The 13,092-nt window shown below is 22.6% G+C and overlaps 1 protein-coding gene across 1 annotated transcript in view; it reads left to right on the top strand.

Moving 5' to 3' along the window:
* Positions 1-5,638: 5,638 nt before the first annotated feature.
* LOC128961096 (glutamate receptor ionotropic, kainate 2-like) overlaps positions 5,639-13,092 on the top strand; it is a 20,901-nt gene continuing 13,447 nt past the window's right edge. Inside the window, exons 1-3 of the mRNA XM_054307303.1 lie at positions 5,639-5,820; positions 9,406-9,561; positions 11,400-11,651. Of these exons, the coding sequence (XP_054163278.1) occupies positions 5,724-5,820; positions 9,406-9,561; positions 11,400-11,651 (505 nt within the window). The 5' untranslated portion in view covers positions 5,639-5,723. The remainder of the gene's footprint in view (positions 5,821-9,405; positions 9,562-11,399; positions 11,652-13,092) is intronic.

Genomic DNA, 13,092 nt, shown 5'->3' with positions numbered 1-13,092 from the left:
CACACACACACACACACACACACAMATATATATATATATATATATATATATATATATATATTATACACATAAATAGATACATACATACATATATACATACAGTACACACACACACACATACTGTAGTTGTATGTTCACTGACTTGCGCTCCAATGAATATAATTCAAAAAATTGAAAATCTTTTATATAACTATTTATTTTTTTTGTATATATATAGTTATATACATTTCAGTTAGTCACCCGCTTTTTTAACTTTTTACAAAAAAAATGCAATAAACAAAAATATTTGTTATCATTTTATGTACGCCTGTATAACATTATCTACAATATTCAGTGTATGTACAGTACATGTATTTGTATGACTCTGTATGTGTGGTTGTGTGGGAGTATATGGCCGTAAAATTAACATTACATATATATATATATATATAAACACATGATATACACTGTATATACAATACATAGTTATTTATGAATAATAAATATCATAATGACTTTGAAAGCTCTCTCATAATTTTATTTTGTTTCACTCTTTTTTTGTTTTGTTATTATTATTATTGTTGTTGTTATCGTTAGTAGTAGTAGTAGTAGTGGTAATAAAAATAAAAATAATATTAATCTTTTTATTTTTATTTTTGTTGCTCTCTTAAGTTATTCTAGTTTTAAAAGAAAAAAATCTTTTAAAACAATTTTCTACTATTTCTCAGATATACAAATAAAATAAATTTTATGCAAATAATATAAGTGTGTATTTGTTTGTTTGTTTGATAAAGTTTAATAAAGTTTAGGCAGCAATTGTACAAAAATAAAAAAAAATAAATAAAATAGACTAATGTTTAATGTATTAGTCTCTATAGTTGAATGATTCAATTCTGTATACTTGGTGTATATATATATACAGCATATAAAGAATATTCTGTATAAGTCTATATAATAATAATAATAATATTTTATGTGTGTATTATTTTGACTTAATTTGAAAAAATTTCTTTCATCTTATATTCATTGAACAACAAACACATACCATATTTATATACTCAGCCATTAATTTACTTAATATTTAAGTGTTTTTACTTATAAACCATTTATGGTTATCAACATAGTATAAAACTTGTCTATTGTAATTTATGAATAATAATAATACTGATAATATTGAATAATACTAAATAAAGGCTTAACCCATACACACACACACAAACAAAAGTTTAAATATTAACACACTTTAGGGTTAAACAGTTTTTCATATACACACGAATATTATATATTAAATTTTTATTTCTAATAATATAATAATACTTATAATAATGATAATAATAATACTAATAGTAAGATAGTAGGGCTGTGTTTGTCTTTTATTATTGAAAAAAGCAATCAATCAAACAATTAGTTGGCACTACCGTATGCTATTGGGATAGTTGTGTGTATGTATGCGGCAGGCAAATGCTTTTATAACAAACAACAAAAAAAATGTAATATAATACCGCTTATGTTTTTTTTGCTATTAAACAAAATAACAACAACTACTTGTTATGAAATAAATATATTATATAAACAAAAGTTTAATTTTACAGACAAAACAATATTTTTTTTATTATTTATAAAGAATATACAGATTCTCTATCATATATTAATATATAGTATATAATAGATTTTATATAAATAAATATATATATATATATATAATTTATATACATATAAAAACATATATGTATTCTTATTAAAGATTATATATAATATATATTCTAAGCCATAGAGAATACTATACATCAAAGAATATTCTTTCGAAATATGAATATATAAATGTAATATTAATATAAAAAATATTCTTTAATATTGCACACTCTCTCTCTCTCTCTCTCTCTCTCTTATCTATAACTGCTATCAATTTGTAAAAGTAGTTTGAAAACAACAACAATAACAACAAAAAACTAATACCAACAAAATGTTTGGCAATATTTTGCAATTCCATTAAACAACGCTATTGTCTTTGACTGTTCAAAAAAAATTGATAAAAAATTATTGCATAAAATCAATAATATTTATAACACACACACAAACACACGGCAACAACAATATATTCTGTATATACATGCAATGTGTTTATCGATGCGCAACATAATTGGTTAATAATTATATTATAAATTTCAACACAACATCAAATAATATAAAAAAAATTTATTGAAAAATAAAATTGATATAATCAGATATAGTATGAGTCGTTAAACAATACAAGAGGGAAAAAATAGTACAGAAAAAAAACATATTTTTGACGACTGTTTAAACGTATGATTTCATTATTGATGGCAAACGATATATACTGTATATACAATATATGTGTGGAAACATTAAATTAAATTTTCCTCAATTTTATATATAAATTATATATATATATATATATATTATTACTTTCACTGTCTTATATTGTCTATAATATGGTATATACTATATATATATATTTATGCCTTTCAATGGGTTTTTATGTGTTTCAGTGCCATTGCATTGCATCCGACAACAACAACAACAAAATTTATACTCATATTTTTTTTGCTTAACAAAAATTTATACTACACTTTTGTACCAAAGTAGTTTTACGGTAAGTTTACAATTGTATTGTATTATTATATATTACAGTACAGTATATATACTGTATTATACAGTTGTATTTTATGTATATATATATATATAAGTTATATAATAAATACTATAAAATTTGGTCCATAAAAATAGAGTGACTTAAAGATAAAAATTTATACACATTTTTTTGTTATTGTTGAGAGAGAATATTCTGTGTATATATATGTGTGTATGTCTATGACTGTGTGTGTGTGTGTGTGTTATATATTGTAGTCTACATGTATTGAGTGAGTGAGACGTGTATTTCACACCATAGAGTAAAATATGGTTCACATTGTGTTTTACAGTTGTAGTTGTATTGTATGGATGGATGTTAGTGTGTGTATGTGTTATAGCATATATCGTATGTATCGTATTGTTAGCTGAAGTGATGTGCAGATCATATCGGGATGCGTTGCTATGAGACTAAAAAAAGTACTTTCCCTGTAACCTCCCTGTGCTCTCTCTCTCTCCTTTTCCCATACAGTTATGCCTATGAAGTGATCAATAAATTCCTTGTTTTTGGAGTCGATTTTGAGCTACACTTTCGGCTTTTGTGAATCACAACATACCGACTATTAGGCACTGGTATTACTGACTATATATATATATATAATATGACTGTGCGTGTTGTTGTATATATATATATGATGTCACTCTCAACCAACTAATACTACACGTCTTTAAATTACGGTATTATTGTATATAAATATATATACAGTATATATATACCGGTTTAGTTAGTGTATTGTAGGAGTAAAAAATTTTTAAGGGCAGTGCGCTCAATATAATTAAAGCTAATAATAATAATAATAATAATATTTTACAAATCTATATGACATGTGATGTCAAATAAATATATCAATGTTACAAATACAACACAAGTTAATAATAAAAAAAATTATTATTATTAAACAATACTATTAAAGTAAACTGTATATTGTATATAGTATATTGTATTGTATATTAAAAATCATTAACAAAACAAACAAAAATTCTGAAAACAATAAATAAAATTTATTTAAAATTATTTGCACAACACGTTTTCTGGAAAAACATAATTAATAAATAAATTACTGAAAATAAAAAAAACAATAAAAATTTAATGGCATTTCAAAATACAGTACATATATATATTTATAGTACAATTTAGTTAATATAATTTATACTTATAGTAGCTAACTGTCCAATAAATCAGACTACTGTTTGCTGTAATGAGATTTTAAAATAGTGTTACCAAATGAATTATTAGAGCTAATAATACAATAATAAACAGGATATTAAACACAACAAACACATACACACCCACCGAGAGAGAGAGAGAGAGAGAGAGAGAGAGAATGAGTGGGTGAGTGATAGAAAAAGTAAGAGAATATTCTTGTATTTTGATTTTTGTTTTCAAATTGTCCGCTAATATATCGTGTTTGTCGGCTCCGGGTATGGCATATATATACAGGTTTGAGAATATAAATTGTTAGTCAACTATTGGATATTTAGTCAATGAATGTCGAGATTACTCAATGTATGCCATGGTTTGCAAGTGTGTGTGTGTATGTGTGTATGTATGTGTGTATGTATGTATGTGTGTATGTGTGTGTATGTGTGTGAATCTGTGTGTATGTATGTGTGTGTGTGTGTGTGTAGCCATGCACTCATGTCTTGAGCATTTAGAGAGTTCAATACCGAGTCAGTCAAACTGTGTGTGTACTGTATGTATGTGTATGTATCGTATGAGTGCGAGTGCACTGAACAGTGATATATACAGTGAGTGAGGACACAGACATCCACACACATATACACACACTCTTATACAACATAACTGTTCTCTTATTCAACTGTTTTTTCTCTCTCTTTCTCTCTCTCTCTCTCTCTCTCTCTCTCACTATATTCTGAATGATTACAGTGTGAATGTGTTTATATATGTGTGTAATGTCTCTCTCACTCTTTCTAACTCCCAGTGTGTATACAGTATATGCTGTCACTGGTGTTAGTGGTGGTGATGGCATGGATTTAAAAAAGCATATACACACACATAACTTATAAAACACATTGTGTGTGTGTGTGTATGTGTTTGTGAGTATTTGTGTGTATTTTTCTTCAAATGAAAAAACAAAAAAACTGTTTGAAAACCCCAACAACAAAATCTCAACAAAAAAGATCAGTCATCTCCGCTTAGACCTACAAATTGCATAACTTGTCCGACAGTTGTTTTTTTCTCTCTCTCTCTCTCTCTTTCTATAGACACACACACTTGACTTTACGCGAGAATACCTAATAAATATTGATATTTATTTAACTGTCAAACAAGTGTGTGTGTTTGTGTGTGTGTGCAGCCATTTCACACTGGGCAATTACTTTAGCAGAGAGAAAAAAACTAATAATATTAACCTACCAGTGCTTATCAATTGTTATATATATTATATATATATCTAACAGTATGTGTGAGACTGTCTATGTGTGTATAGAAACAAATGCTAATTAATTAATTAATTTATCTCTAAGTGTTTCACTTTCAACATCGACACTCATTTGCATAGCAATTGTTTGCTCTTTTTATTAAAAAAATAAAATAATAATATTATGATTATTATTGTTATATAATACAGTATACAGATTGTTATACTAGTGCTACCAGTGCTGCTGGAAGTTAAACAAAAAAAATAAATCTTGTATTTTTATATATAATATATATATAATATAATAATTGTTATCATTTATTATATCTTTTTTATAGTTTCTATACTGTATTTTACACCAGAATATTCTGGTTTTTTTCTTCAACTAATTTATGTTTTACGCGAGTGATGTTAAACACAACGACAAGTATGCTATGATATTATTATTATTATTATTATAATGATGTTAATAATGTTATTTTATTTATAAAAAAAAAGTTGTGTGATTATTTAAAAATATATAAATATGTTAATAACTATATCAATAACAACAACGACAACATTGTTGTATATAACATATCGTGTATGTTGTTTTGTATAAACCTGTGTGTGTGTGTGTAGTTAGCACTCACCTACAAAAAAACTACGACAACAACAACACGATATATACTATAGTGACAATACATATGACTACAGATAGACATTAAAGAGACAATGACTTCATTTAGCTATCATTTGGTTGTTATTTGTCTCATAATTATTAGGCAAAACATATCACAAACGGATGGACTTCCAGATGTCATCAAAGTCGGTATGTATGCTCTCTCTCTCTCTCTCTCTCTCTCTCTCTCTCTCATTATCTCTGACTATTGTATTATCAAAGTATCTGATGCTAACTGATCTCAAACCACCATTAATATCACTAGTAGTTCCCTATATTTCTTATCCAATATCATATTAAATCTTATATTATCATTTCATTTATTACATTATACCGGTATTTCATCTGTATTATAATATCAAATATTAAATTTATATAACCACAATAGATCACACAGTTTTACATTGTATTTATTTATTGATATTATCGGTATTATTTATAATAGATTATTATACTTATGGATAAAATTGCTATTATATTACACAGTATACACTGTATGATAATGGAAAGATATATTAAAATCCATTAAATAATTCTCAGATTATATATATACTATATATATATATAATACATTAAATGTACATTAAATTTATCATTTTCTTTATGTCAATAAATATGTATATATACTAAGTATATTGCTGTATAATATTTTTATATATAAAATATAAGATATTTTATTTAAATATATTCAGTGTGTTCACACAAATGTTATTTAAATTTTGCTATAGTTAATAATATATATATAAATTTATATATATATATAAATCATATATTGGAATAAAATTTATATTTATTGTATTATAATTTCTAGCTATCTATCTATCTATTTGTTTGTCTATAATCATAAAATATCAATTGTATATTCCATTGTGTGAAATAAATTTTATAAATATTTAATATAAATTAGAATAATATAACATATTATATGTATATATACAGTAAAGCAATTGATGTATTGCTAGCTTATATAACAATATATTTAATATAGTGTTGTATACAGTATATGGTTATATAAATTTTTATATCTAAGTGCCAAAATAAATTTACATCAGATTTCATTAAGCTATAGTAAAAATTTATATCTATTGCACAGTATATATTTATAACGAAAAATATATAAATCCATTGATTTTGATGTGATTTTTAAATGAGATAACGTTTTTTGAAAAGCCATTATTATTTAATAGCACTTTTAAAAAAATTTTATTGTCGGGTGTGTTAGCGGTAATGTGAGTGAGTGAGTGTGTAATTGTAAAAATATAATGCTCATAAAGATATATAACAGTGATTTTTATTATATATATCTACAAAAATATATTTATTGATGTGTTTGTATGTCTGTATGCCTTTTATAATATATACTATGATATATAATATAAAATATTGATATTTTTATTTAAAAAATAAAATCAAAAATTTAATGCTCTACTCTATAAATAATATATATATAACATAAAAAATAAATTATATACAATTTATATTTAACATTTTAATTTTTCATATAAATTAATATATGATATTTGTATATATCTATATAATTTCAAATTACAATAAATTTGATATTAATTTTTCGTTGTAAAAAAATTCAACTTTAATAATCATATTTATGAAATAAAAACTAAAAAATTTAATATTATTATACATTTAAAAACATTAATGCATTATGTTGTATAACATTTCAAGTAACTAATAATATTTAAATATATTGAAATAATTTAAGTATAATAGTATACATTTATATTTATAAAGATAAATATAAAAATATTTTTACATTAAAATAATTCTTTTAGTTTAATGTATATTATTGTTATACTATAATAGTTTTAAAAATTTATATTTGTTTTACATATACAGTACATATTGTATATGTATATATATACAGACATATATATATATATATTTCTAAATATTTAATTAGATGTCTAATGTTATACAACATATTAAATATGTCACGAATTAAGCACTCAATGGTTTTATATATTTATAATAATAATAATAATAATAATAATAATAATACAACTATAATAAGGCTAATAAATATACTACTACTAATTACTATATTATTTTTATTATTTCTATAATAATTGTATCAAATAATTGTTAGTAATTTTAATTGGTTGTAATAATGCATAACATAATAGAGTATTTAAAAATATTATATAATATATAAGTAGAAAAATAAATTTTTTTTTTAGTAAACAAACTAATTATGAAAAGAATTTTTTTAGAGATTAAAAGCGTTTAATTAATTATATTATTATTATTATTAAAAATAAGTTTTATACGTGTTTTTGTAGAAATACTTATTTTTTATATTAATTATTTCAATACAATAAACAATGGATATTTAAAGTGGATTTAATAAAAAATAATAAAAATAAATTTTATAATTTTATATCTATTATACATTTATGCAAAATAATGTATTTTTTTATTAATTATATATTTTATAAATACTGAATACTTTTTATTTTATCTATTACACAATATTATTCATAATAATAATAATAGTTTTAATTAATTATATATATTTTTTAATGACAATCGTGTTTTAGATAAATAAATATTTAAATTAAAATTAAAATAATAGATATATTACAGTCTTATTGTAAATTAATAAATAAATTATTTTATAAATTTAGTGGCACATAATATTTATGTAATAATAATTTTAAATAATTTATAATTATAAAACACATTATATTTTAATTAAATATCTTTATTTAATAAATTCAATTTTAAATCTATTTTATTAAGTTTTTTTAGACAATTTATGAATAAAATAATACATATAAATTAAAATTAATCCTATATTTATATATTTCTCATGTGATATATATATATGTTTTATTTTGGCAAAACACTTGAGAATTAAATAAAATTATATTTTTAATAAATCAATATAGATTTTTATATAAATAACAAAATAGTTGTCTTATCTTATAAATTAATCTTATATAAAAATATATATTTATATATATTAAATATATTGTTAATACGATCATAAAATTTAATAGTATATAAATAATAATAATAATCAGTAAAATAAAATAAAAAAACTTAATGAGTTTTCTCGGCATAAAAAACTAGAAAATAAAAATAAAATCCAATACTAAATGACTTATTAAAGCGGAAAATTCAAGATATTTTTTCGGTTAATTCTCCTTTTATATGCCGTTATTATAATTACTATTAAAAAATATATCCTGTATTTTACATTTACATACATATATATATATATATATATATGTACAAAACATGCATAAATACAGGCATAATAAATGTTTATATTAATTAAAATGTGTTTAAATTAAATGATAAACTTGATATGTAATGTGTGTATGTGTAATAAAAATTTATACGAGTCATTAATGTATGCTTTTATATACATTTAAAAAACACACACACTTGTGTATATTCAATGAAAAAATATGATATAATTATATATATATATATATTTATATAAGTGCAATAACAAAATGCATGCAAACAAACAAACAAACAAACTAACAAAAATCAATAATATATATAACTGTCACTTACTGACTAATATACCGGTGCTAATGATATGTTTATTCAAAATAATAAAAAATACTGTATATATCAGCTTAAAAAAGATATACTAATATATATATGTCTAATATCTAAAGTATATTATATGTTTTATTACCCTACTTAATAATATATGACTAATTCATACATTTATTTTGAAATATCTAAAAAATAAATAAATAGGTGGTCTGTTCGGTGAGGATAACGAGGAACAGGAGATGGTCTTCCGTATGGCTATCGAGCGGATCAATGCCGACCCGTCTATATTACCGAAGTCGACACTTGTGGCTCAGGTCGAGCGCATCGGCAAAGAGGACAGCTTTCATGCCGACAAAAGAGGTTTAGTATATATATATATRTATATKTKTGTCGAGTTTTTTTGTTTTGTTTAATAAGAGCACATATATCTTTTTATAACTGTGCTCTCTCTCTCTCTCTCTCTCTCTCTCTCTTTCTCTTTCTCTCTCTCTCTCTCTCTCTCTCTCTCTCTCTCTCTCTCTCTCTCTCCCAGTGTTAATATAATTTATAACATACAGTATATTCTGTATATATCGTGTAGTAGTTTTTTATATAAAATATAATTTATATATTGTTTTATTTTACAGATATATAATATATATATATATATATATTTCACTCTCTGATGACTCAATCTTTTTTTCAGATAAATAACTCAATTATCAAAAACTTTTATGATTCACACATACATACACACACTCACACACTCTTACACACATACATACACACACTCACATATACACACACACATACACTCAAAAAACAGGCAAAGACTTTAATATTATATATATATATATATACTGTATATATGATATATTATTATTAAAAAATATAACATTTTGAGTTATACTTATCATGATATCAAGTGATAAAATATTTTTTTTATAGATATTGAAAAAGACTGTATAGAGTATAGTATAGTAAAGACTAGTATAATATTATTATGTAATAAAAAACATTCAAACATTGATAAAAAAAATCTTAGAAATACCATTTCTAATATTTTTATTAGTTTTAATTTTTTGTTTTTGATTTTTTCTTGTTTTGTTTTATATAGTTATCTGCCATAATATTATTGTAAATAATTATCTACTATTCACTAATATATTGTCAGTTTATTTTATCTTAAGTTAATTTATTATAATGTAATTATAGATATATAACTTATATAATATAAGTAAGTACTGTATTATCTCAATGTTTACTGTAAATTGAAGTTTTAATAATATATATATATATATATATATATATAAATTATTGGGACAGACATATAAAAACCTCTATAATATCATTAAAGTTAATAACCAATTATTATATTATTTTGTTTGATTTTTTTTATTTGTTTTTTATTATTATTATTTTTCACTTTTATCTTGTTTTCTCTCAATAATGTTAACAATAGTTAGCTATGATTTTCTGTAAAAACATTTTTTTGTTTTGTTTTTTTCGTTTATGTTTGTCATTTCAAATAAACACAACAACAACAAAATAGACTGAAAATTGAATGCTTTTTACTTAAATATGTTTTGATATATTTTGTGTTATATATATATATATTTTTATTGATATTTTATTACTTTTATTTCTATAACATTAAATAATTCAATAAAGAAAGAGAGAATATTCTTTAGGAAAACTTCTTTTATTCATTCAATATATATATATATATATTTGCAAATAAAATCTAAATTAAAAAAAATATATATAATTAAATGCAATAAATACTTGAATTTTCTTCATTCATAAGATTCTTTGATCATAAAAAAAACAAAAATTAAAATAAAATAAGTTTTTATTTGAAATAAATTAAACAAATAAAAAATAATATATATATATACAGTATATATACTCTATAATAAATTTATGCAATACAATCTGTAAACAATTTTTTTGTATTTACTATATATATATATATAAAGTATATTATATAAAATAAACTTTAACTACTCTACTATTATCCGATTAAATATCCGAATACAATAGTATTAGTAATACATTTAACAAATAAACCCACATAAAGATTAAACTGATATTTTATTTTTTTAAATTTTTTTCTATGTCTACAAAACTCATCTATACGTATGCACAAAAAAATAAATAATAATAATAACCTACCGGTGCTCTCTTTCTCTCTCATTAACACAACAAACAAACACCAGTGTGTGGCCTACTTCGCAACGGTGTGGCCGCCATATTTGATCCGCTTGAAGGCTCCATCTCCAGACACGTACAGTCCATATGCGACGCACTGGACATACCGCACATTATTACCCGCTGGGACCTACAGGTAATCAAAGACGGACTGTCTATTAATCTATATCCGCGGCCATCCCTGTTGGCCAAGGCGTACGTGGATCTCGTTAAGGCTTGGAGTTGGAATCGCTTTGTTATACTCTATGAGGACAATGAGGGTAAGTACTAATGTATTTAATATGAGGTGTGTGTCTGTGTGTTTGTGCATTGAATTTGGTTTTGATTTGTCTAATTAACACACATTTTAGTTATTGGATTATGTCTATAATGAACTACTGTATTATCATAGATGGATAGATAGATTGAGAAATAAAACATACCAGTGCTTTATTATTATTATTATTAGGACTGTATTATACAGTGTTGTATTGTATATATACTGTACTATTCAAGTAATAGAAGTAATCTAATAAATGAAATGGACAGTCATTTTATGCCATAAAATACAGTTTTCCTCCTTTCAAATACCGTTCAGTTAGATTGTCTAATATTTACCGGTTTTTATTAGGTAAGACATATCATAGTATATACATACAGTTTGGACAGCAAGTAATTGTTAAGCTAACTGTGTGTGTGTGTGTGTATGTGTGTATGTGTGTGTGTGTGTACTATAATGTTGTTTGCCTTTATGACAGTCCTATTACTACAACTACTACTACTAATACTATGAGATATTATACAAATAAATTAGAGATAAATCTGAATCACTTTTTTATTTCTCTTTATCTATTTTTTTGAGTCAATTCTTATTATTGATAATAATATTAATAATAAGATTTTATGTGTACTTATGTGAATAAATTGCAAGATTGATATATAATAACATTTATATACAGTATATTTAATAATATATTATTATTTTATATACTTGACAATCATTTATATAAATATATATATGATATGACAGATATATAATGTATATACAGTATATTGTTAGTCATTTTTGTATATAATATATTGTGTAATGTTTTGTGTTTATAGTTTATAAACATGAAACAATCAAATAATATACAATAGTTTTTTTCATTTGCCAGTGCATTATTAGTATATAAAAATAACATAATGTTTATGTACATACAGTATATATATATAAAAAAAATACAAATCAAATAGTTTAGGGTAAATGCTTTACAACAACAACAACAAAAAATATACAAATAAAATTTAGCTACAAATCCTAAAGTCATGTTAAATACCTATATAGACCATTGATTTTTATATGCCTTTAAGTCCGACAATAACTTACAATACACCACATTTGACACCCGTAAATGCCATTACAAATAAATACATAATATATATATATATATATATATATATATATACAGAATATTCTTGTATATTCAATGTCTATGACAAGTGTCAGAGCATTAGATCTCTCTTTTTTTATGTATGAATAAAGAGAGGGATAGTTAAAGATTTTTTTCTCACTAACTTTATATCACTTTTATTTATGTTAAAACTGTTTAAAATTTTTTTAAAAAAAACTAGTGAATGATATTTATTATTAAATCTCTTTATAAAACTTTTTCTAGCATAAAACTGTATTATATATATATAGTTTAATTTATTTAAGTAGTAATAAATAGTGTATTTTTT

The sequence above is a fragment of the Oppia nitens genome, unplaced genomic scaffold (assembly GCF_028296485.1).
Source record: "Oppia nitens isolate AA-2021 unplaced genomic scaffold, nextdenovo-longstitch-racon4-pilon3 scaffold5_pilon_pilon_pilon, whole genome shotgun sequence".
NCBI lineage: Eukaryota > Metazoa > Arthropoda > Arachnida > Sarcoptiformes > Oppiidae > Oppia > Oppia nitens.
Note: the sequence above shows the minus strand (reverse complement) of the source record. Positions and strands in the feature narration are given on the sequence as shown.